Raw genomic sequence first — 26,644 nt, 5'->3', positions numbered from 1 at the left:
ACATCTGATTTCATAGATGTCTTCACAAGTTTTAAGTAAGTCTGGAATTAATTTGATGAAATGAAATCACTGCCCATTTGTGGAGTTGGTTTGTGGTTCCAAAGATACTGTGTTCATGCAGCCCGGGTGCCCACATGCCATTTAGTGCCATTTAGTATCGCTACCAGATGCATATCCTGATTTGATTGCTGAAGCCATTCTTCAGTTTTACCAGTTATGACCTCTAATATAACCTAAGGGGAATATCTCGAATTAGTACCAACCTACCCAGTATATATTATATTTTATATAAAGTTTCAAAATGAATCATTTTGCAACTTTTCTTAGCTGTAAAACTATGTACAGAAGACAACGAAAGGGAAAAATTCAAATTAGATAATCTGAAGAAATTAGAAGACCGAAAGACCTTGAAGTGTTTAAGCTGATATAGCTTTCCTTTGTGAAAGAGCCGACACTTTTAAATGCAAAAGAAATTGGAAAAGTTATTGCATACTACTTTATACCTATTAATAAAACATAGAACCTAACTAATTTACTATGCCTGGCATTAATAAATTTAAGTGATTAGAGCTATTCTGGCAAATGCCCTTTACTATCTAATGATAAAGTTCCTAGATTATTGCGTTTGGAAATAATGAAGTTATTAACTGGATTCTAAAAAGGGAGGAGAAGATTTTTGCCCTGGATAATATCATCAACCGTCTGCGAGCTTTATTTGATTTTCACTGCCATTCACGTGTCAATCCCACTATAAAGGGATGTTCGTTTCTGAGTTAACTTAGAGCAACTTGTTCAGAACATTTGATGCTTGTTAGTTTTCCATTTGCTGTTATAATGATTTAAGGTCATTCCGAATCGAAATGCAGATTAGTTGAGATTGTTCTTTCCGAGTCGCTAGTTTAGTTCGATTGAAGAAGATACTTCAAGCGCATACGTATGTAAATGTATGTTAAATTAACAATCACCTTGTAGGTGATTAAGTACGTTTCAAGTGAAAACAAGCATCCAATACGAATATTTACCGTGATCATAGCAAGAAGTAGTGACTGCCAGCGGAAAAATTGTTTAAATAGAAGGATATTTTGCGTAAGTTCATTTCGACTACCAAATTTTTGTGTATAACAACATACAATAAATTTTTGACATGTGACAAGTGGGTGGAACTTACAGAGCTATAGCATTTTTCGTGAGTAATGTCAAAGACCTTTCCAAAAAATCACAATTTCCCACTTCTTAAATGAGTTAATCCCAGATACTACCACTATAGAACTACATAAAATTTCTTATAAAGTGATATTTCTTCAATTGCAAAGGTCATCATCCCTTCGAAGATGTAACTGTTTAAATTTTAAAGAAATTTCAAAATCGATTTTTTATCTAAATCCATATAACCATACTTTAAACTCACAAACCTGCAAAGTTGATAAAAGTTACCTCATTATGTCAGCTTTGAAATGACATTTAAAAATGATGAGCTTAGTTAGGAATATTATGCATTAAATGCGAGGAAACGTGGTCATGATATGGATTAGACCTCTAATGCATCAGTTTCCAATTGTTCGCATTAAAACAACAATACATTCCCAACTTTGGCTCAAGTATTTAGGCGTAATGATCGACCAGAGGCAAAATTTTAAATTACATGTCAAGAGTGCAGCAACCAAGGCATTTAAAAGCACTGATCGCGAGAATGCTGTCAAACATAGGTAGCGCATGACAGAACCGTCGCCCCTTATTTCAGTGTGGACAGACACACTCGAAGAAAAATAGGAGCAGCATAACATTTCACTGCGCTCTGAACATATTGCTCTTACCGAACCATATCCAACAAAGCAGCCTGCGTAATAGCAGAGATGAATTGATATTCTATCGAAAGAAGGACAACGTCCTTGTGATTATGTTTCTCTCACCGGAGACTAACTAAGGCCGAGTAGCAGAAGAGGTGAAACGAAAAGCCGAGGAACCTACAGAATCATTTAGCGAACTCGCGGGGCAGTAGATTTCGACCTAACACAGCTTTTGAGTGTATGTAGAGGTTACCCACTATACCTCGATCTTCTTATTTCAAACCCAAATGTTTATAGTTTAAAGAGCCACATTAGAAGATACAATCGCGATGTAAAACTACAGTGGAAAAAGAAGGACGTGGTTCTAATGGGTAAGATACTTATATCTCTTTGTTCTCTCACCGAGCGATGGGTTTTGGCCAAATGGTTATGGATTTAGAGAGATTAGAGATAAACATGAACAAAACTAAGGTTCTCAATCTGAGTGGTCATCGGACTCAGTTAATAGAACCAGCCTCTTAAATCAGTCTAAAAGTGTGCTATTCATTGTTCCCATTTGTGCTTCTCTATTTCCAAGAAGCTCATTGGACTCCATCTTTTCTGTTTTCCTTTGATTATGACTTTGTATCACAGTTTCCTCGTCCATGAATATTGTAGCAGTCAAGCAGAATTCTTAGTAACATTGGTCTGTCAGCGAAATTTCGTGTAGCTCTACAAGGGCCCTAATCAATTCAAATTTCTCCTGGCCTAACCAACGGTGGGGCACACTCTACGTCTGCAGTTATAAGATCAGCTCAACTGATAAAATGAAATCCTTTCTACGATTTTATTTACTAGATCCTTGACAAATATATTGAACATTAGCGTCACATCCTATTAAGATCTCAAGATGGCTTAGTTATAGATAATTAGGTTTAACGTGCATTCTTTTGCTATTACCTGATAATAGCTTATTTTTTTTTTATAGGTAGCTTCTTGGCATCGATTTTGCTAGTATTTATTTAACCTTTTGCTCAGTTGTTATCACTGAAACGCAGGGGGGATATTTGGTTCACTCAACACCCTGAATTTGTACCTCCCGGAACTTCTGCATGGGTCGCTTTTACGTTTGGGGGATAGACCTCGGCAGATGGAGCAGGTTGCCAGTGCAAGCTGCTGTTATAATGAGGTCCTGGATGTGCCGTGCATCGATTCCAAAGCTTGGAACCTGTTGCTAATGAACATTAGCAATGCCCCTAGGCATTGTAGCGCCTTGTAATTAGTGAGTCCGTGGTCGTATAGGCTTCTATGTAGTTAGCGGTTCTATTAGCCCACTTCAAATAAACGCCGTCGAACTTCTGAACCACTATTTCGGACAGGTTTGGTGTCGTTTTGCAGATTGATTATTCTCCTGAGCAGGATGTGCTTGAATCGAATGGTGCGTGCTTGTAGCTGTTGTTAACGGAGTAAGAGACAAGCTGCTGGTCAGCGGCGGTGGTCCACACTTTTTGCTATAGTCCAAAAGTCTAAACTCCTAACGCTGGAGCACTGCCAAAAATTGGGCTTTGTAGTCTCCATAGATCGCCTTGATTTGGTCATAGTAGTTGGTCGCGATGTAGGCAATGTAGATGGGTAGATCAGCTAGAGGTCGAGCCGATGGATTTTTGCGTTGCCGGCATCGAACTGACGCCAAAACTTCTTCAATCACGATTGTTAAAAGTTGACTTGCATTTTTTCGATTTCCCTCCCTAGAGCTCTACAGTGTCGATAATGCTTTAGACTATCGTGAACGAAACCACATTCGGGTCTTCGATATTTTTTTTTTGCCGCCGGGGCAAGGCAAACTATTTTTTAGGCACAACGTTAAGAAATGTTGATCTAGAGGCTATGCTTCTTCGGCGCGACGCAAAAGAAATTGGGAATACTGGCGATGACGGTAGTAATAATTTACACTTTCGGGGCAACGCCACGAAATATATAGGTAACCGTTGTGTTTCTTTGGTGCAACACCAAGAAACCGAACGTGATGGCTCTGTTTTATATTTATAGAATCACAATTCTCATAAAATGAAAATGCAGAAATGCAGTTCTTACGATACAACTGGAAAATACCATGCTATGAAGGCAAATATCGCTAAGGCTAGAAACATGATCGCTCATATTAGTTCACATACCTGTGAACATTTGAAGAAAATGTGATGGCGAAAGTTGCCTACGTGCGGAATTCTGCTTTGTTTGTAAAAAATTAGAGTGCGATGAAACGTGAAAGAAAGGAAGAAATATGTATCTGTATTCTCATTTCAACTTAGCTAAGTCCTCGGTACAGTTTTGTTTCAGCACGGTCGTGACATTCTTAATATTTACATTATTGCACGGTACAGCAAAGAAGTCGATTACTTTATCTATCTTGGTATCCTTGCTTCTGCTACTTGGACTCGCTCCACGTTTTAACATCCCTAAACTATTTTGCCCTAAATTTCGAACTTTGTCAATACCATTATCCAGTTGAGGTTGTTCCATGACAATATTCTTTTGAAATAGAACAGCCCCTATTAGTTAAAAGGTATGCGCTGTCATCAACTCACATTTATGTTGTAACATCAGATTACTCTAACCTTAGATAATATTAAAGGAATGGTGGAGGGTTAATCAAAATGCGGAAATGGCAGTAGATAATAACACATTGATAAATGATGTTCTAGGATTGGGTGCAGAATGGAGGAGGAAGAATGCCAGTGCCTTAGATAGTCATGAAAGCGTAATGCTGGGACCGACGATGGCGCATAGTGGTAGTCGACCTGCTATGCCCCGCACGGGGGCTTTTAGCAACAATGAATGTCGAAAACGCTATCAATTCTGTAGAATATAAAACTTATATTGAAGATATGAAATAATATGTAGAGAAAGCTTGCCTTCTATTTTTTACATTTTTTACACTGCCGCAGAATGTCTTTTCATGCTTTTGCAATTTAGCAGTGGTATTGGGGATGGAAACTCCAGCACTCTGCACACTGACCTATGTAGGTGATGCATATTTGCCTAACATTTCCTAGCAAAGCTGATTTTGAGCAACTTATTCAAAAATGGAATGATCGCATCAAACAATGCGATCCTAGATTAAATTTGAACAGAATTTTTGACCATCAGTGGCAATGACTGAATGCTGGCCGACTAGAAACGACAGTGAATGGTCGTAATGGTGACCAACATATTACTTTGGATCAGTGAGGTAATATGCCATGAGCGCGTCCTAAATCGGCGATCGATATGGAGTTGCAACGATCGTGGAAAAATTGCAAGAGAGGTCTTTTCGATGTTACGGACATGTGATTTACGTTGATTTGTTAAGATCTGTCTGAGCCAAGATTTGCATCGAAATCGATCAGAAATGACTGTAATGCTGAATGGTGATTTGAAAGCATTGCGACTCCATTCAGATCAGGCCTTTGACAGAGCAAAATGGTGAAACTAACGAGCCGACCCTGGCTTTGGATGGGACAAAGGCTGAAGAAGACCATTACCTATTAATAGGAATACTATATTTTAAGAGTTTGCCTGCATAATCTTTTAATAAAATGGTGAAACTCATATTGCTTTAAATATTTATTGGCAAGTGCTTCTGGTTTTTTGGCACTTTGTTTCAAGGATTGTTCTACAAAATGCTGTTCATCAACTCTACCTGAAACATTTTTTTTAATTATGAGAACGAAAAAATGAAGAAATGTCTCTTCTATTTTCATAAACATTAGATGGAGTAAACCTTAAAACTAAATGTTCATAAATAGTATTTATAACACTCATTCGGATATAATATAATGAATTTGTGATAAAAATATATGTATATGAGAAAGTGAAAAGAAAAACTACTAAAAATTAAATTTTTCGAGAGGAATATTCCATGTAAACAAAAATATATTAAATAAGAACATTTCCATTTAATTATTATTGGCCAACCAATGTATTCATTTATATTGGCCTTTACCTTTGTTGTCAATAGTAATATAAATGCCATAGAAAGTTAAGAAAAGTAAGTAAAGATTAGGTACTTGCATACCCATGAACATTTTACAGGCATCGTTTTGCCGTAAAACATGTAATTTCCATTCCATCTGTAAAAATTTCTGCATATTAGATTTAGTATACGACAATCAGGTTATTGCCACTCTATAAATGTGAAGTAATGTAATATACAAGTTAAGATAATAAAATTTTATTAAGTTTTATTACACAACTAAAATGATAATTGTTTTAACATTGCCGGGTACGTGCCAATTTGATCACCCGCCACTCAATTTTTCAATGTATATTATGAATTATTAATATAAAAGTTAATTTTAGCACCCCAACTTAGCAATAACTCTTTGTCTTTACTATGAATCTAGAATTTTGGCAGGGAATCAGTTTTTCATGCTTGTTTACATATAATTTTTGAATATAATGCAAATATTGCAAAATTATAATAATAAAAAAACCTGTCATTTCCGTTTGGACTGAAGCTTCCGATTGGCTAATAATAAGTAAGAATCTTATTCTTACCCATGGGCGATATATTATCCACAAACTTGACTCCCTTATACAAACAAACGTGAAAAGAAAGTGTCAGGGATATCCGGTTATCAAGCTAATATATTCCAAACTAAAACCGTATAAAATACACTTTTTAAAATGTTTTAATGGCAATTACATAATAACGTGATTATAATTTGTTATTTAATATATGGAAAGTGCAATAAACATTCAGATATTACTATTCATCACTCCATAAGTTCTTGGTTTTTAAAATGTAGTTAGATAAATTTTTCTTTTTTTTTCACTCCATGAAACGTTGGCTATTTCACAAACATTATGCAACAATTATAATGTAATTATATGGTATTATTAATCTGTTGAAACTTTAGGTCGGAGGTTATAAATCATTTCAGGTGAAATTAATTTGAAAAACAATTTTGAATCACATTTAGCATTGCGGTCTGAATGTTTAGGGAAACATTAATTGAGATCAATCTCATTTATATTAAGAATTTACACAAAGTGCTTGTCGAAAAGAACACGAAGTGAAATATTTTAAAATTATCTAATATCAAAGACACCACACCTACATTGGTTGATGGGAACGAATCGTGCTTACACAATGCCCAGGCTAGGAGTAATGACAAATTAACGATAAATTGTAGACCTCAAATCAAGTTGTAGCAATTCCTTACAGCAAATCACGATTATTTTTTAATTTGCACTGTTGTTAGATATACGAATGTATATAGACAAATTTATATGAATAAATACTCGTAGGAAGGAAATAAACATTTTGTTATTTCTGCAATGGACGGATTTAATAGAAGCAAGCTGCTAATTTATAACATTAAAATAGGCCGTTACTAACAATAATTTTGAAATTCGCCCAGAAGGGAAACCAAAGATAAGGTTAGTTGACTGGCCATTACGACAGAGTATATCTTCTTAAGGATTACTTTGATCGGAGCATCAAAGAAACTCCTTATCTCTCTGTTGACTTTTTCTTTAGTTTAACCCTTACGCGTGGCCTAGTACTTCCATTGACATACATTAGTCAACAGATCGGAAATTTCAGCCACTGATTTCCACATCAACAACCCACTGTTCTTGTATGAGGTATAGAAATGTCTTGTAGTTATTGATCCAAAGGCTGATTAGTGCAGTATCCGCGTTATAAATACTGCAAATTTATTCACGAAATATGCACCTCATCTTGGCTTCGGATGACATTTACAATGTGTGGGTCCTAAGCCAGTAGTAGAGCCGGCAGCCCATTCGCTCCTGAACGTTCTTTATATCCGGTTCAAGAATGCCGAGAGTGAGGAAAGTACCTGGCCTATCGGCTATCTCTTTTGTTGCTTAGCGATATCTAGGAGGAGGTGTTGACCTTCTGGTCACTAAGTCTTTTCAGAACCTCATTTCGATCCTACTCTGGAAGCCAGAGGAAGGACTTTCTGAACGGTAGCATCCCAGAGACCCTATTCAGGTTTTGCCGCAAACCCTACAGCACATCGTTAAAGGAGGCGCAGTATTGTCTGAGTACATCGTTCGTTCTTTCGTCGGCAAAGTTTAGCCATGACATTTTACGGTATATACCAAGGGACAAATCGAAGTTTGATGTCTTGCACGGATGCAGTCCTGAAAAGAAATTCCTCCTAAGCTGTTCGCACTATTCTATATCGTAACGGATGAATTGATGTCTTTATGAAAGATCCATCTATCGACCTCGATAGTCTTGGTTGCAAATGAAGACGTTGCTAGCCAGAGGATCGCTGCCGCTTCGGTTTGGCATTGATTGCACTTTTCCTTTCTCAACGATCCTTTCCCGCCAACTTCGACATAACCCAGAGTTTGGAGTGCGAAACTCCTATTGGCTAAAACTTTCCCAATTCTTCACATTTTTCCCGCGGGATCACTGCTTTGTCATTATTTGACGGTGTTGGTCAAGTCTGATATTGTTTTTCCTTGATTCCTTTCAATACGGGGACTTCAAACATTACCATCTTGCAGGGAACCATTTGCCGCAAACAGTGTTATTTGCTGAATTATTGTTTGACGATGGTTTACTTGCTTTATTTCTGCTACCACTATGATCCAGTCAGTTCCTAATGCGAGCATATGACGCTGCCCACTGTTAAGTGGAATCCTAATTCCTTCTCAAGATATCTCTTTATGCATCAAAATCTGGTACAGTGTGGCGACTCATTCAAGTTAAATCGGTGGAGGTACTTTCTGTACACACGGTGGTGACTCTGGAATAACGTTAACGATTGTATAGCAATGTTTCCGCTTATTCCAATCGCTTATATTGGGGATAATCCTATACGTCCCTCGCGTGCTCATCCATTTGGTTAATTTTTCGCCTCTGCTGAATATTGAGATAAAAATATCTATCGGGATTATCCTTGTGGAAGTACATGTTTTCTGCTTGGATATCATTGGGTAGGTGAACCAGTTAATTGACTTTGAAATCGATCGATTAGTGCCCCAATTAAAAAAAAATGAACTAGAAACTCGTGATACAAGCAGCCACCGACTATCTATGGGGCTACTCGCATTTTGTAGAATCCTCGGAGGTATTGAGTGAATAGCATTTACCTTATGCTCTTTATGCTCAATTCTCGGTTTCGAATCGAACGCAAATTTAAGGTATTTTAGTGTTGGTTGTGAAAGGGTAAAGCATTCATCCACTTGGACGTGAATTGCCACTTTGTTTTAGTACCATTTCCTTTTTATACTCGGCGGACAATGCTATTTTAAGTTAATATTTAATCGCCCGGGTACATTTTGATTTGACCAGATTGGCTAATAGGTACTCACAATCGCATGAAATAGTGCCGTAATTGCATTGTTTGGGACCCTTTTACTGCATCCATTCATCATTAATTGAAGACTGTTTACTATACCTCAAAAGCCGTGTTGATATGTACTTACAGTCCTGATCCTTAATTTCTCTACAGAGATTTCCTCGCACCCTTGCTACGTTTCACCTATCCTGAGAGTGCGTGAAACATCAGATTAGTAGGCTATGCAGGAATTGCAACTCTTTTTGGGAACGTTGGTGTTACAAAATGCATCACATAACAAACATCACCTTTCATTGTCCTAACCGTTTATGAACAACATGTAGTATTAAAGATTTGCTGCTGATCAAGAGAACTGCATACACGAAATTCGACTCCCGAACCAAGAAATCATTACAATGGGGCGCCGTCCTGATATCATGATGTGCGCGTGTTGCGTTTCTGCAGTTCCGCGCACCTTCAACAAATATTGATATCGTTTGAGAGACCACGTTTGCGAGCATATGGTTGCATGCGTCACAGTAAGTTAAATAAGCCAAATTTCAAATCGAATGCTAACTTTAATTCGCTCCTCCTGTACGTCGTTTTCTCTCCATGGAGAAAGTTTACAGTTTATTTCATTTATTGGAACTCGAACTCATCTTCTAATCCCAGAGCCAGTCAAGAGAGCAAGAACTAACAGATTCGCCAACGATACTCGGTGTCAGCATTGTCCCGGCGTTCGACAACCGTGACTGCCATTTGTACTACGAAGAACAGTGAGTTTTTCTGTGGTATTACATTACTTACATTGCTTATCACAGGAGTAATATAATCATCACTTTGTTGATGGGGTGTTGTTAGGTAATACTGTCATATTGAGGAATGTTAAGGTTGGTACTGTTTGAATGATGATGATAATAGTAATGTGATATCCATTTGTGACATGACACACAACACCCACCCATCTCCATCTTTAAATTGATGCGATTCTTCATGATGTGTTTCAGGCGGAGATATGTGAAGAAAATTTTCACTGTACACTGCGTTGCTTATCGCAAACATAGTAACGATGGCTAACGGTGTTTTTGCTCCTCAAGTCCATCTTCCGCTTTTTCACAATAGCCCTAACTCTATCTTTTCCTCCTTAGTGGTGATCTCATCTAGGTACTTATGTGAACGGTAGCTTATTTAGTTATGCCACGATGTCTTTGTTAGGTTATAGCATTGCAATTTTTGCTTCAGTCTTTCTTTCTGTTTTCGCTTTGACTTTACATATGTTCTCAAATGGCTGATCTCTTCCCTTCTGGTTGAGCTTGTGCGAAGATGAGGAATATTATCACGCATGGGCTTTCTTCTAGAAATTTTCGAAATAGTATTGAACTTCAATGGAAAAGGTTTTCCGAGTTCAAGCCGCATTTCCTTTCTCCAGTGGTTACTTAGCTTATAGTGTTCTCTGCAATGGTCAAGCAGATCACCAGTCAAGCATTGCAGTCGCTGGATGTAAATGACTGGGATCGGAATCCCTGCACGGAAATTAATTTCCTTTCAACAACGAGTTGGTCTTCTGTCCTGCGTTGTTGTCCTGGAACGAAGCAATTTTCGTCTATATCACAAATATTTGGAAGTAGGGTTTGGTTGCAGAGTTTCTATTTTCATTGATGAGTTCTTTGTTTTAAAAGATTTAGCGTTTTCGATTGCTTAAGCCGCCAGAGACACATATTATGACTTAACGGACCCATTTGTCTGTTTGTCCACCTGTGTGTCCGCTCGTCAATTGCACTAAAAAACGGCTTCGTTAAAAGTATTGGAACTGTGAACCCACACTCATGTAGTGAATGGCATTATTCCTTTTCTAGTTTCAGGGGGTCGCCATACGAACTACGAATTAATCCAAAAAATAACGAAAACACAAAACCCTTTATACCCTAGGCAGTTAGCTTTCAGTTTTCATCTTGTTTGTTTCTATTTTAAGCAAACTTCTGGATATTATCATATAATAACTAGATAATCCTTAACTCTCACTATGAAGTGCGGTTCTAACGTATATAGGTGGACTATTATCAATGCAGTACTTTTCAGAATTTCTGTAAGAGAATCCTGAAAAATTGAAGAGAATTCTGAAAAGTTTAAGAAAACATTGAAAAGTTTATTGCTTTCACTTCCTTTGGCCTCATCCCTCAATGTGGTATTTCCACATCTGCCCTCACTCCACTTTGACATTTGTAATTGAATTCATCGATTTATATCATCCTTATTGGCTGACCAGCTGCTGACTTTGAACTTTCGCTCGTATATATATACAGTGTCCGGATAGCTGAGTGGTTAGAGCACAAGGCTGTCGTGCGGAAGGTCACGGTTCAAATCTCACTGGTGACAGTGGAATTTGTATCTTGATTTGACGTCGGATACCAGTCGACTCAGCTGTGAATGAGTACCTGAGTCAAATCAGGGTAATAATCTCGGGCGAGCGCAATGCTGACCACATTGCCTCCTACAGTCTACTGTAGTGTACCGTTACGGTCTTGAATGAAGTGCTCTAACACACTTCAAGGCCTAGATCCAATATGGATTGTTGCGCCAACGATTATTATTATTATTATTATATATACACTATACTTTCGCATTCGAAACAAATGCCACTTTCCTAAATTGGAGTTGCTGTTCTTTTGTTTCTCATACTCTACAGCTCCACAACTAACTAAACTAACCCCCTTTTTAATTTAATTTAATTAAATTGAATTATTTGCATGCTTATATCTTCCACAATATGTTCTTAATGTTTTATTATTTGTTATAAATAGTAATATTTAATCTCTGGATTTGCAGATTGTTAAAATGCGAAAAGCGGAGTTAACAGGATTATTTTCATTATTTTTAACTGTACTTAGTGTATGTGTAGCCAATAGAGATCTTCGTGTTGTTGTAGAATGGAAGGAGATGGAATTTAGCTTCCCAACAGAAGCTGATCGATCACAAGCTATCAAAGATGGTCGCTACGTGCGCGGAAATAGCGTTCCAATTGATGTGGATGTTCACTATTTCGGTAAGTTATTAAGTAATATTAAGACAAGATCCTTGCAGTTAAAAATAATATTTGTATAAAAAAAAGGCATCTAGATATATTATATGAACATATACTGTTTCCTTAGCTCTTATCATAACGAAAATTTGTCTGTTTTTCTTTATATTGATAGAGATTGGATAGTGCGCTAGATTTTCACAACGGAAAATTTCGGTTAAAATCTCGCTGGTGGCAGAGGACTATGTATATCGCCACAGCTTTACATTTTTCCAAAAATTAAGCTCTATTCATACAATCCTGCAGCTAGCGTGTCCAGCACTGAACGTGTCAGACACACAAAACAGCACCCATGGCAGAGGTCGTGAGGCAGCATCTTATGAGTTACCTCTGCCCTGGACGAAACCGCCAGTCAACTTCTTTTTAAAAAAAAACTTGGGTGTTTAGCCTTAAAAAAAGTGGTCCGGTCCGTTATGAAATGAACGCGGACTCAGGGTTCCCTGCATCCTCAACACAAAGAATTGTTCCATACATTTACTGGAGAGAGTATTCATACAATCCTGCAGCAGGCGTTCCTGATTCGCACAAACAGCAGAGCACAGGCCAGGATTTTTACAAAGAATATTTTTCCCCGTGCTGGAAAGTATCCTAGTAGGGAAATTAAAAAGTTATTCCATTTGAAGCGAAGAAGCACAGTATGCGTATGAGTTTCTTAGAAATTGCTCCGTCGGAAGTCGATGTATATCGAAATTGCGCCTTCCCACCAGCAACAGGCTCCTCAGTGCATGCCAAGTGCTTGGTCCTTTATTTATCACTTTAAGATCAAAACAATATGTTTAACCTTTTTGCTGAATAAGAAATCCGTTTCGAGATAATGAGATTAGTTACCCCACTCTAGTTGGGTTCGTTACCACTGTCCTTTGTGTGTGCGCACCAAGGCTACCATGGACTTGGCTTTGATGTAACGAATACGAAATCTTCATTAAAAAATAAAAATAGATCCCGGAGCGCACAAAATCCTTTACTGGAATCAGATGATTACCACTAACTATGAAATGAGCCTTCACTATCCCCACTTTGTTATGAACCTATACCGGACTTGCTTGGCGCACGGGCATTTTTCAACAACTAAGCGGGGTGTGAAGGTAATAATTATTGACAAACTTTGAAAATTCCCTACTACGAACTTGAATACACTCCGAGCGATTAGCTTAACTTCTTTCCCACTGATGTGATTTATTATAGCTTTAAAGTAACATGCTTACTCCATAAGCTGATAGCATAAATTAACAGGTCAAAGAAGTAATCAATTACGAATCGTTGCCATTGATTCGTGGCAGGGAAAACGACATAGAACCGCCCCTTATGCTAGATTGGAAAGGGGTGGTCAAAAGAAAATCTTTCTCTCCCTGCGTATAGCTCCTGATTGGGGAAAATAGAAGATTCCTTTCACAAACATTCGTGCTAAATACTGTTCACTACCCATTTATTTGTAGGCAAAAACTGTAGTCGACTGGGTATGGGTCTGAAATGTGGTTTAATACGAACGAAAGAATGTTTGTATAACCATAGCACCAGTGGCGGTAGCAAGGTATTAGACCAGTAGACATAGAGCTGTCATCAAAGGCTGCTTAAATTCGATGGACTGAGCGTAAAATGACGAAAAAGATAGCAAATAGACAATAATGAGCATGACGTCTTTAGTTCGCTCAGGAAGGTGAAGTCACAAGGATTTGTAATAGCAAGCAAACCCTTATAACTGATTTGAGGCTTTTAAAAGGGAAACATTCAAATACTAGTAGGGTTTCTTACGTGACTTTACCTCCAAAATCATCACCTGGAGAAAATCAGGGCAAAGATTTCTTTTGTCAATAGTCGGTGCAAGCAAGAAGGAAAGAAGGTGATAGATTCCTTCAGTGTCAGACAAGAATACCTTAGCCACTATTAGATGTCCTGAGATCAACATTAAGAGCTTAGGTAACATCGTGCCGCAATTCCCTTATATTTGACGACTATTGCAGGAAAAAGTCAACTAAATGTCGAAACAAGTGTAGTCAAGTTGATTAAGTGCCAGCCGGGCTTTAATCTCGGTTCATCATAGAATTTTTGAGTCCTGTCTTTGCGTGGTTACACAGTATACTACGACTTGGACGGTGGATCAGAACAGCCAGAATTCTGAAACTAAGTAAAGCGCAAATGAAGGCACTGGTAGATCTAATAACCAATTGAGAAGAGTTGGATGATACTGCTTGGAATTGATAACTAGGATGCATAGGCCGGTTAAGGAACTATTCTCGATCAGGAGTTCACAACCACAATATATATATGATAATTCAAGGTTCTCATGTACATGATTAGACCCGCCGTTCAATTTGGAGGTACGGTATGGAAGAAAATCTAGCTCCCTGCTACTCATAAGTGTCATAAGCACATACTTTCGAAGAGGCTACATATTTTAAAAATTGATACTCAGTACCTTGATAGAGATGTCAGTAAGACTCCATAATAAAATGAATGTAAAATTCTCAAACGAACACATTTAAATGGTTATAAGTGTAAACTATGTTATTATTTTTTACTCTTACTTATCATTGAAAATTATTTTCCAGGTAATAGTTTATCAACAAGAAGAAGAATTTTTGTTACGATACCAAGATTTAGTACAGGGATACCAATTTCCTTTGGCACTGTTACAAATCTTCCCGGTGAGGGTGGTCCGCAAATTAAAGCTTATCCAGCATATTCCTGGCATTCAAGCAATGGACAGGACTGTAATGGAATAACGTCAGCATTTCGTGTCGCAGTAAGTAACTTAATAATAACCTAAATTTAGTTAAATTTCGTTTATCTTTTGAATGTGAAGCGATTATTGTTAAACTTTTGTTTTTAAAGAGTTGGACATCTTCAGGGTTCAGACTACCTGAGAATGTGGGATTTTTATCAAATAAAACCACCTCTCGCCAAGCTATGATTGAGATTTTCCCATTCAGCTTTTTTCGAATATTTGAGCTTTTATTGGGAGAGGACTCTGTGGTCAACCCTTGCACTTTGGTTGGCTTCGCTGAGGAACTGGCTGTTCCTCAGTTGCTTATCTTACTAGGAAGGTTATCCTTCATGTTAGTAAGTCATTTGGCTTCACTCTTTTCAGTAGTCTCATCATATTAGAGATACCAGTTAATATTCGGACTTGGGATAAGTTTAATTGCTTGCTCTTTGATGAACTTACTAACCAACTATATTTTCTGGTCCCCAAGGGGATCCTCATTACGAATGAGCCAGTGAGCGTCTACTTCGAAGCATTTAATTTTGGAACGTTTGCATGATCTTAGGGTTTGATTCTTTGGCACAGCCCGAGAGTTGGATGCCGTACGTCCATATGGGCCTTAGAATATATCATACTTGTAAATTAGCAACTTGTTGTGGACGGTCAGTTGGGGATTCTCACGCAACAGGCAGTCCATCTGTTTGTATCTGGCATTTAACTCGCCTTTCTTTATTAGGATGTGTCTTTTTCAGCTGAGCTTAGCATGGAATGTCATACCTAAATTTTTAACCTCACCCGCCTGTGACATGCCTTGTCCATTTGTGATGATTTTAACTGGATTCTCTTTTTTGTTGGTGAAGTTTCTGCCTTTGCTAAGGATAGTTAATGTCGCTATTTTGGCTTCATCACAGAGAGGGTATATCATTAAAGTACGAATATTCGTTTTCGCTTTTTTTTAACAGCTTGATTATACCCTTTTCTGGCAATTCTTTCAATACTCCCTGTGGAGAAAACTTTCTAGATGCTTCAGGAAGATATCTACCTTTTCTTGTGCATGACGAACCCACTTCCCATTTTCCTGAGTCTTTTTAGATCTTTCACTGCCGTCTATAGTGAATAGCCGGTGTCTTTTTGTGCAGTCAGATTTAAGAATATCTTTTGAAGGAGTCTGTTTTATATGATATTTGTTAGTTAAGGCTTTTAACTTGTTTGTCAGAAAGTTTAGGGTTTTTTCCATTCCGTTGTGAAGTTTCTCTGCCTGAGCTTGCATGCTCTACGTTTCCCTGCAATTATTTCGTTAACCTCAGCAGGGCAGTCAGTATATTTTTTATTCAGACCATGATGAGGAGTAATGCTTTTCCAAGCCACTACTTGTATTTTCATCGTTAGAAGATCGATTTTCTTCTCGAACTGATAAGTACTGTTGATAACATGCGAGTGATGGGATATTAGATCATCATTGGCAACATGGATGCATTCGTCTGAGGTTCCCTTAGTTACGAAGAAATCAACGACATCGGACATTATTATTATGCCAGTCGGCTAGTATTTGGGCTTACCGTTGGCGTGGAAATTACACTTTTGTGCTCGTCCTGCTTTGAATACTACTCTGACTCTGAATGGTGTCAGCCTAGATCCCCAGAATCCATTCGCTGTGTCAAGGTCACCTCCCAAACCGAAAGAGCTTCCGATAAAATTGAAGAGTCGAGCAAAATCTTCTTTATATGTATATTGAGTCTATAGTCACAAGCTGCATTTTTGCGTCTTCAGTTTTCTCATTTTCATGGTAACTGATGTCTTCTTTAAGAAATGTTGTACTTCCCCCTCTGTCTTACTGACTGGGATGTGTTGCATGATATGAGGAGAAGACGAGGATTTTATCATCCCCGGACCCCGTGATGTGTCTTTGTTAGATAAGACATATGTCAATCTTCTCAGTATTAAGAAGGGTTTCCAACTCTTGTAGGTCCCGTCACAATCCATTTGCATTCCAGATTATAATTTTCAGGACATTTTTCTTCCGGTTTTCTTGTTGTATTTTACCCTCCTGAGGTTATACTCAAGTTTGTCAAAAATTTGATCTCTTGTTCGTCAAGTCTACGTCTAGGTGCTACCTTTCTTTGCTTCTGCGAATAATACAACTGCACAGAACACGGCACGTCTATGAGTTATATACAAGTGATGTTAGTAGCTGCTCGCGGCATTACGGCCAGGTTAAGTGCAAATATCTTTTTTTCTTGAAAGGAGTATATGTATAGGTGAAAATTTTGGAGGCAATCTTATTCCCACAGCAGGACCTGCAAGGATGGCTGCGCGCTTACGACTTCCACCAAATTTCTAACTAGTAGTCCAGTAATAATTATAAAAATTTCATATAATAAGTAAACCTCTACTGTGAGTATTTGGTTTGTATGGAATAGCACTATTTCGATTCCATTTGAAAATGTTCGAAATCCCTTTAAAATAATTACAAAATGAAATATACCCAAACAGTCTCACGTCTCACTGAGCAAAGAAACCTTCCCCTCCTAATCATCAGTACATTCTAATGTATTCACAGATCGACGAATGTGAAAGGCTGTGGATCATTGACACTGGACGTATCGGAGATGTACAATCCTGCATACCCCAACTGCTTGCGTTTGACCTTCGGAACGACACCCTGATACACCGTTATAGATTTCCCCAGTCTCAATATGGCACTGGAGTTTCCCTTTTCGCTACTCCCATTGTTGATGTTCGAAGCTCTAGCCAAGGTTGCCGGAAAACTATGGTCTACATCGCTGATATTGACTATCATGGCTTAGTGGTCTATGATTACGAGGAAAACACATCGTGGAGAATTGAAAATAAGTTGATGTATCCAAATCCTGATTGGGGAACTTTTACTATCGCTGGACAGAGTTTTGATTTAATGGATGGTCTTGTGGGTTTGGCTCTTACACCTCAATCAAGTGGGAGAGAACGCTATTTGTATTTCCACGCCATGGCCGGTGAGGTTGAGAATCGTGTACTTCTCAGCTTGGTTGATAACAGGACAATCTGGATCAAATCCTCGAACGCCCGACCAAGAAATTTCGTTGTAAGTTCTGAAATATATGGGAACATATAAGTTTGACATTTTAGAAGTGATCTTTCGATCTTAAATGGTTTTGGACCCTATTTTGTCAATATCTACTCATTCACTGATTTTCTCTTCAGACTATTGGTGGTCGTGGTACACAGAGTGCTGTGATGGCAATAGACAGTCGAGAAAATATGTTCTTCGGTTTAATGCAAGATATTGCAGTGGCAAGTTGGAATATTAACACTCCGTATAAAAGATCGAATTTTAAAATTGTGGCCCAAAACTCTGAAACATTACAGTTTATAAGTGGATTGAAAATTAAACGTACCAAAGTCAATACAGAGGAGCTGTGGGCAATATCGAACCGTTTCCAGGTACATTATAATTGCAGTCATATGTATAACACTAACGAAATTTATATTTTGTCTTTTTTATGTGCATTCTACAGAAAGGGTCTACCGGGACGAGAAATTCACAAGAAATAAACTACCGGATTTTAGAATGTAGTACAGAGGAGTTGTTGGCTGGTGGTTGTTGAACTGTTGATAACGAAGGTAATTCAATTTCTGACAGTCCAGCCAGAATTGAAACTAAATACAATATTAAGCATTTTCCCTATGATTCAACGTGAAAAACATTTTTTTTTGAGAAAATTATCAAAGTTGATTAAAGTATTTATTTCGTTAAAATAAGACCTGAAGTTGTTTAATTTTGACTAAATTGAGACTACATCGGAAAATGGGAACTTTATTAATTTTATCAAGCTGAATTAGTACTTACGCAATTGAAATTTGATGACATGTAATCTCTTTTTTTGTCTGCATCAATTTTTGTCTGCTGTTTTATTGTCTTTTTTTGTGAAAGAAGAAATTTTGATAGTCAGTAAAAGTGTCTGTTAATGCCAATTAATTTTAAATAGTAAAAAGTAACCCACAGTAGGCTCGATAGATAAGAAGCAAAACGCTCAATCATTATGGGAGGGATATCTGGAGATAAAATCAAACATTGAGGAGGATCCGAGTAAGAAAGTTACAATGGCAGGCTTCGGAAATTTTGGAAATTTTGGAAAACTCTGGACCGTCGTATATAGCGACAGCAGAAACTCAGTAATAGGTGCAACGAGTGGGAAGGAATGGAATCGGTCCTATCAACAATCCATACAGAAATGGTTCAATTCTTTGTATAACTGGCCCCATATGAGAGTAGGTCCTTTGAATCGAACTGTTTCCCTCAACGTGGAAAGCGTAGCAGAGTAAGCCAGCATATTGGAAACGGCCTTCATTGCAATAAATAAGAAGAATATATAACTCCACGAATTCATTAAGGGATGCAGGAATATTTACCATATGATAAAAGGTATCGAGCTGACAAATTTCAAGGTGCAGGTTGAAAGGGGATTAAAAGCCAAGATCTTTAAGTGTGTCGAAGAGCTAATGCCCGAAAAACGGAATGGACACGACGAGAAATATATGGAAGCCTAGAGAAATGTAGAATCTAACAAGAGATATATAGTAGTAGATATTCATCATCTCTAAACTAGGTGATATTCTCGGAAAGATGAAAACAGGTTTTTTAGGGTAAAAATATTACTGAAATCACCACGAAATAGAAGATTTACAAGTTCTTAGGAAAGGGATTTGGCATTATCGAATTTCGGGAGTCAACATAAAAGCTCTCAATGGAACACAGACCTACCATTACAAGAATTAGGCCTTTGGGGAATTAAAGCTGCGCTGGAAAGAGGGTTTCATAGAGATGAAGGCTGCTTAGTTCGACCTTGCGCTGTACATGCCGAACGTGAGCCAAAATCATGCTGGAAGTGGATGTGGTATTCAGGGAAGTTGAGACCCGATACCCTTTCCGAAGAACAGGCTCGGGGTCCTATTGCGGTCAGTTTAAACAGCCTATTGCGAGAGAGCCTAAACGATACCATTCGACGGAGTAGAAGAAACTGATTTAACAAGTTGTGTGGCATTTTCTTAAAGCAACTGTAGTCATTCTGCTTCCAAAGGCAAGCAATGACGCATTGTGACAAGTCCACCGAGAAGGAGTTGCGAGAAATATATGGGTGGACCGGTGATAGTAATATCCTAGGTTTGGACAAGGAATGTTCAAAATAGTATCAGTTGTACCGCTGTCGGCAGAAACCACGCTTCCTAGATATCTGAATTTATCAACGGTTTTGATCTTCTGCCTATTAATGCAGATAGGAAAAATGCGGTGGCACACCCTGAGAACCTTGGGTTTGTAACTGTTTACCTTGAGTCCCACTCTATTTACCTCTCTTTCCAAATAAAGAATCATGTAGTCGAGGTCTAGGACTAGTTAAGAGAGCAAATAGATGTCATTAGCGTAGTCGTGGTATTTCAAGAAAGTTGCCATAACCCATTGAATTACTGCACATCCACCGGACAGCGCAGCATGAAGAAGACAAGATATAACCCCGTCGGACTCCGCTTTGGACCTCTAAGATTTCACTTCGGTGAAGTATGTAACATTTTGCACCATCATATCTCGCTCTGATAATAGCTATTAGTTTCTCCGGAATGCGTCCTTTGCGTAGAGCATGCCACTCGCCTTCCTGTTCACGCTATCAAAAATTTTCTCGTAATCGTTGACAAGCAGGTGCAGCGAAGATCTAAACTGAACACACAGCTCCAAAATGATACTTAGAATGTTGATGTGGTGAATGCAGGAGGTTCCGGAGCGGAAGCCAGTCTGCTCTCTGTCGATTAAGTTTTTGAGATGTTGATTGATGCGTTCTAGGACTATTTAAGCTATTATCACATAGATACCCTTCCAATTATTATATATAAATGTCCTTCCTTGGAATCTTAGCGATCATTTTCTTCTCATGCTCTCAAGGAAAGCTCCCGGATTCCAAGGATTTCCGTACGAAGGGAAGTCGGAGATATTCAAAAATCGGATGGGCGGCAGTGAATAGCTCGATGGGGGGATCGCCAAGCTAAGCGGCTTTACTCGGTCTCAGGGCATTGATAACCGAGATGATTTCTCTTCTGTTTAGAAGAGCAGTCCGTATCTGTATATTACTGTCATTTGATTCTCAAGAGGACGAATGTCACCAGATGTCATACGATGTTATGCCACCCTTCTATGACAGTCGTGGTAAAGCGTTTTTTTCATCTTTTCAGCTGCTCGTTATCGTGGATGAGGAGTGGACCTTGAATGTCCTTTTCAGGACTATCGAACTTTTTTCGACTGTATGCAAGCTCTTTTGTGATACAGAATACCATTCTGGAATTATTGCGGCTTGGGGCAAGTTCTGCTTCCCTGGGCAGCGCAACAATAGACCCCCTTTTATAATTCCGCGGTCAGCCAGATTTTCTGGCATCCATTCTAGCTGAAGAACTATCTAGTACGCTGGAAATGAACATTTTTGATGGCGGCCTAATACTTACCAAGATTCTCAGGCGGGTTACTCAAGGTGCTTGCCGACTGAAGATAACTCTTCCGCTATCGAAAGACAGCTGGATCATGTAATTGGTCGTTATTCAACTTAGGGGATCGCAGCTAGCCTCTTCTGAACTTCACGTAATTGCTCATAGAAATCATCCTTTTCCACTGTATCGGAGGTCTCCGTTGGTACATAGCACTGTACGATTACGATGTTCCATGACCGTACCGGAATCTTGAAATCTGGTCAGAAATCGGCTACCAATTTAAGCAAACACGTCTGGCCGTAGCAATCGGTAACAATCCGACACCGGACTTACGTCTGCTACCACTTGGCTTTGCGCGTCTACCACACCTTGGCAGAGAGAAGCACTCTCCGGAGTTCTATCTTATTTCGCTTAGGCCCAGAATGTCTAGCTTATATCGTTGGAAATTACGCTCCAATTAGGGAAAGTAAGCATTCTGAGGACCTTCGATATCGTTTTCACGGAGCGTGTACACTTGCAAGAAAGCAATTTCAATCCGATTTCGATCGCCAAAGGTCGCTGCCGAGCGGTGAGTCTCTATCCTAAGCGAGAGACGTTCACAAATTTCTATCCTTCTTAGTCGTTTTTTACCTCAAGTAAGGGAGTGTATTCTTATCAAATATTTTCTTTTCGACGTCGTGCGTTGAGAGAAGAAAGCCCAGAATATGATTAAAGTTCTGATAAAGTTAATTACAAAGACATCGTCAGTAGGCACCAACCCATAACAGCAGGCATACCACAGACCAGCGCCTTAGGACCGATCCTTTATCTTTTATACACCGCCGATATACCAACAAGCAAACACATCGTAGTCACAACTTTTGCTGCGATACTCCATTACTCTACTCACACGTCAACCCCACAATGTCTGTAAGGGAGCTCCACATTTTAACAAAATCATGGATTGGTTCAAAGTGGAGCAAATTGTATCTACTTCAAGGAAGCACAATTGCAGACCAATTACCACCAACAAAAAAATAAAGGAATACACCTGGATAGGAAGTTGAATTGGAAGACCCATATCCAGAAGGAAAGGGACCAAGTCAAACTTACATCAGTAAACTTCATTGCCTATTAAATAGAAGATCTAAACTGAACTTAAACACAAAAATTCTTTTATATAAAACACTGCTGAAGCCAATTTGGTCTTACAGGATACAGCTTTGGGGATCAGCCAGAAAGTCCAAACAACGATAATTAGATCAATTCATGGGGAATCTCGCTGCGTTAACAATAGAATAATACAACGCGAACATCAATATTAGCACTGTCCAAGAAGAATGTGCTACACATATGCAGCAAAAACTATATCGTAAATCCGGTAGATATAATATCGTATCAAATCGAAACTACTTTGCTGGTACAAACTTCACCCGTTGGAGCTTCACCCGTGTATTAGCTTTATAAAGACTACCGATAGAGCCTCAAAAAGAAATATGTGACTAGTACAAATCCTTGTTGAGCTTGGAAAGGAGCACCCTACCGGCAGGAGGAGAAATGCTAAACTAGACTTAAGAGTTGCAATATGCAATCGAAAGGTTGGCCACCAACCTACCATAATTCCTGTAATCAAAACTAGTAAAGTGTCTAAATTTGTCTACGGCAAAATAATTCTCTTTTTAGCCTTCTACATGCGATACCATGATTATCAAGTTGTGGATAAAATCCGGCTCAATAGGTTACGGTGGGCGGGTCACTTAATCCGTATGGATGAGGATGATCCAGCCCGGAAAGTCTACAAGGGCAATATCTATGATAGAAAAAGAAGACGAGGCAGACCCTGCCTGAGATGGAGCGATGGCGTAGGTCAGGACGCCAAACAGCTTTTAGGGATATCGAATTGGTGGACCTCGGCGCAAAACCGAGATGTCTGGAGTTCCTTATTAAGGCAGGCCTAGACCGGATCCCGGTTGTTGCGCCGTTGATGATGATGATGATGAAAATAATTCTAGTCGTAACCGCCGTGGCTCCCAACTTCCACGAGCTATCGATCTAATCTGAGACACCATTTTAAACCCTTTTTTTCACACAATACGGACTTGCTGACGGTCCTGAGTCTAAGTTGATTTTTCCGGATGCCCGTTACCCTTCTCGGCCTGCGAGATGCTGAATTCCTTAGCAACTACTCTCTGACTAGAGCCTTGTTGTAAAACGTTAACATTAAAGGGCCTCAGCTTCGAGGGCAGTTGTGTTCTAACAAAATAATAAGCTTGGAAAGTTTGGAAAAATATTTTGAGGAAAAATGTAATCTTGAAAAACTTTCGGGGGGATAATGTATACCCTCTTACCTTCCTGACAAATTCATGTTATAAAAAAAAGCCTTAAGCGGGACCTCATACATTTTAATCTCTAATAATCTAAAAGCGTCTTTGTTTTATCATGTTTGTTTCTCAATAAATTTTTACTACAAAAACCATTGGTTATATTTCGAGTCAGGATTTAGTTAAGAGTATTATGTACATGAGCTAGAATAAAGTAAATTCTTGCATTTGAAACTCAATAAAAGGAAAAATTTATAAGAAAAATTCGCCTTAGAACGAATCCGCCTTTTGCGGAGTCGCGATAAGCACTTTCCAATAAACAGGCAACAAATAGAAAGCCTTCAATTAACAGCAACAAAGGTCGGAGAACGAAGCTTGATTTACACCAAAGATTATTTTGAGATTCATCGAATCATTTGAGGTGTCGATTATCATGAATAAAATTCCAACAAAGCAATCATTCCGTTTATAAGGCAAGCAATTTCGCAAGACTAATGTCACATATCAGATTCGCGGTGGTTGTTTCCACTTTTCTCACATTATCCATTTCCGTTTGATTTTATTCGCTTGCTAATTTGATGCACAAATCACACGTCTCCGAATTGAAAACTCCAAGAACTTGTATAAAATCGAATTATATCATAGGATTTCAGAACTACAAATAGTATGCACGATAATCCAATTTGTTACGCCCCGTTCATTTTGTTGTCTATAGTGCTAGTAGTACATAGGGCGCCAACGATAAAAACCTGATAATTAAAAGGATTACTGAGGTAGTTAGCGGCTAGAAATTCTTTTAACGATTGCTGTTAATTTAGAGAACATAAAGCTGCTCGAATGATTGTTAAGGTATCGCGGAATTCAATTATGTACTGATTATAAATTGAACTTTAGAATAGAGTAAAGGAATAAAATGTTATGTTGCGTACATGCGAAAAACTTTATAAATTCTCCAGGCAACACCGATCAATAAAGCAAATTCAATTAACTTCATAGTCTTTTTTCAAATGAATACATACAGTATTGTATAAGATAAACGTTTTTAGCAACAGGATTGGCCCAACAGTATCTTATATACGGAGAGTACGCATATCGGTTAGACTTATCAGAATCTTCAATCCACCCGTCTACTACACTTCATTATCTGTCTTCTATTAGCTATATATTTATAGCAGTTATATTTGAAAGTTCTCTGCCTTAGCCGATTATCAAGACATCCAGACATCGTACCCAAACATGAACTTTTTTATTATTCAACATGGTTCAAAGTTGCGGTTTGTATGCTACTTTTTAACTTACGTATTTTGTAAATTGATCATTATGGTATTTCCAAATACTTGATTCATATATAAAAGTATCGACATCATCTTTGAACTATTTTTGTCTTTCAAAGATATTGTAAAATTTGTATTTATTGCGGTCACTGTTGGTTCCTTGCTGGAAGTAGTTGTTGATCGTAAAGTGTTAATTAATTTATACGAGTATAGTATGTAGATAGTATGCTTCTACGTATGCCCATTGACCTAGAAAAAGTAAGAGCTGCTTTTTCTTTGAGACATCTCACACTAATTTGCACATTTCACAGAATATAGCCTTGTTTTTCAAATAATCTCTTAGGTTACCTTTACTTTATTACTTGTATAATGTATGCATATATTCGTTAATTGTTAATTGCTGTTCGACTTTATATCGATGAGAACTTATTGAAAATTGAATAATATTCGAAGATTTTCGATCAATTAAAATTCGCACTGAATCGATCACTGCTACCGGTTTCATAATAAACCTTTGTACTGTGCACGCAATATGTAGGTGAAATAAAAAGTTGATATCCACACCGAAGGGTCAGGACGAAGACATTTTGCAAAATCAAAACCATTGCTACAAATCGTTCTTGCTTTCCATAATTGCAAGCAACGCAAGAAGTGGATGATATTCCTTACAGATATTTTGGGGACAACCAATAAATCTATCAACTGTGAGAATTGCAATATCATCCACAAATGTAGCATCATATCTCCGGTAATCAAAGGGCAGCGTGTCGGATGAAGAAGACTCCCTTCAGGAATGCCTGCTGAGATTTTCCTCATAACAGGTTTCACTCAGCACTCTGACGAGTCTATTTTCTAAACATGATTTAATGACCTCATATATATACATATATGATATAATGGCTTAGTAAATCTTCGTGAAGTTTGAAAGCAAGCACAAAGCCTTTGTGTCAAATTTTATCAAACACTCGTTTTCCCCAAAAACCTCTTCAATGACATTAGTGGTACAATGCACGTGGTCAATCATAGAGTGTTTGGTCCTATAGCGAAATTGATAATTGGAAATGAGATTGCGCTCTCTAACGATTTCATTGAGGTGATTTAGTACCAAGCTCTAGAAAATGTTTGACTTTACGGGAAGTAGCGAAACACGATTTCTATATGATATGACCTCGAGAAAGACCTTCCTTCTTTTGGAATGACAAAAACTACGACAATTTTCCAGTGCTGTAGAATATGTTAAAAGTGAAAGCTGGCCAATGCCATCAATATTAGATGCTAGAGTTTTCGTAGAGCAACTTCAGGAAGTTCTTTAATTATCTGCACGGTGGTAAGATCAGTTATTTTAATGTTTTGGTTATTTCTGCAAAAGTTTTTCAGCTTACAGAAAGTTAGAGAAAGGATTTCAGCTTCATCAATCTTATTTACAAGCGTCGTGTTTACGTCAGTTGCTACCTATGGGCACGGTTTGAAGTCATTTGGATGCTGGCTATCGCTTTTGGGTTTCCAATCCATTTGTCAGCGCTTTATTTTAGGTGCGGATCGTGCAACTGTGGTCAGTAAACCTTTCTCAAAGATTACTTAGTGGACCCGTGGGTGGATAAGTTTTAAAGGAACCTTCTAATGGATGCGTTTGTATACACTGACGTATTTTTTAAAGGTTACTCAGCTTATTGAAGGTTGAAATTAAACAAGTAGCTTCTCCTTTTTACAAATAACTTTTATTTACCATATACATATGTACTCATTTTGGAAGCT

The 26,644-nt window shown here is 38.2% G+C and overlaps 1 protein-coding gene across 1 annotated transcript; it reads left to right on the top strand.

The window, feature by feature from the left end:
- Positions 1-750: 750 nt before the first annotated feature.
- On the top strand, positions 751-18,601 carry LOC119657495 (major royal jelly protein 1-like). The gene is made up of 6 exons (XM_038064425.1): positions 751-1,086; positions 11,891-12,107; positions 14,693-14,886; positions 17,408-17,929; positions 18,049-18,288; positions 18,363-18,601. The coding sequence occupies exons 2-6, from the start codon at positions 11,900-11,902 to the stop codon at positions 18,450-18,452; spliced, it is 1,254 nt and encodes a 417-aa protein (XP_037920353.1). The 5' UTR covers positions 751-1,086; positions 11,891-11,899; the 3' UTR covers positions 18,453-18,601.
- Positions 18,602-26,644: the final 8,043 nt, after the last annotated feature.

Source organism: Hermetia illucens, chromosome 5, assembly GCF_905115235.1.
Source record: "Hermetia illucens chromosome 5, iHerIll2.2.curated.20191125, whole genome shotgun sequence".
Classification (NCBI taxonomy): domain Eukaryota; kingdom Metazoa; phylum Arthropoda; class Insecta; order Diptera; family Stratiomyidae; genus Hermetia; species Hermetia illucens.
The sequence above is the reverse complement of the archived record's forward strand: the minus strand, read 5'-3'. Positions and strand labels throughout refer to the sequence as shown.

Bases quoted from the DNA above. Each gene is read 5' to 3' on its own strand.
- LOC119657495 (XM_038064425.1), top strand. From the start codon at position 11,900: ATGCGAAAAGCGGAGTTAACAGGATTATTTTCATTATTTTTAACTGTA. The intron at 12,108-14,692 runs GTAAGTTATTAA...ATTATTTTCCAG, and splicing joins TGTGGATGTTCACTATTTCG to GTAATAGTTTATCAACAAGA. The intron at 14,887-17,407 runs GTAAGTAACTTA...ATGTATTCACAG, and splicing joins CGTCAGCATTTCGTGTCGCA to ATCGACGAATGTGAAAGGCT.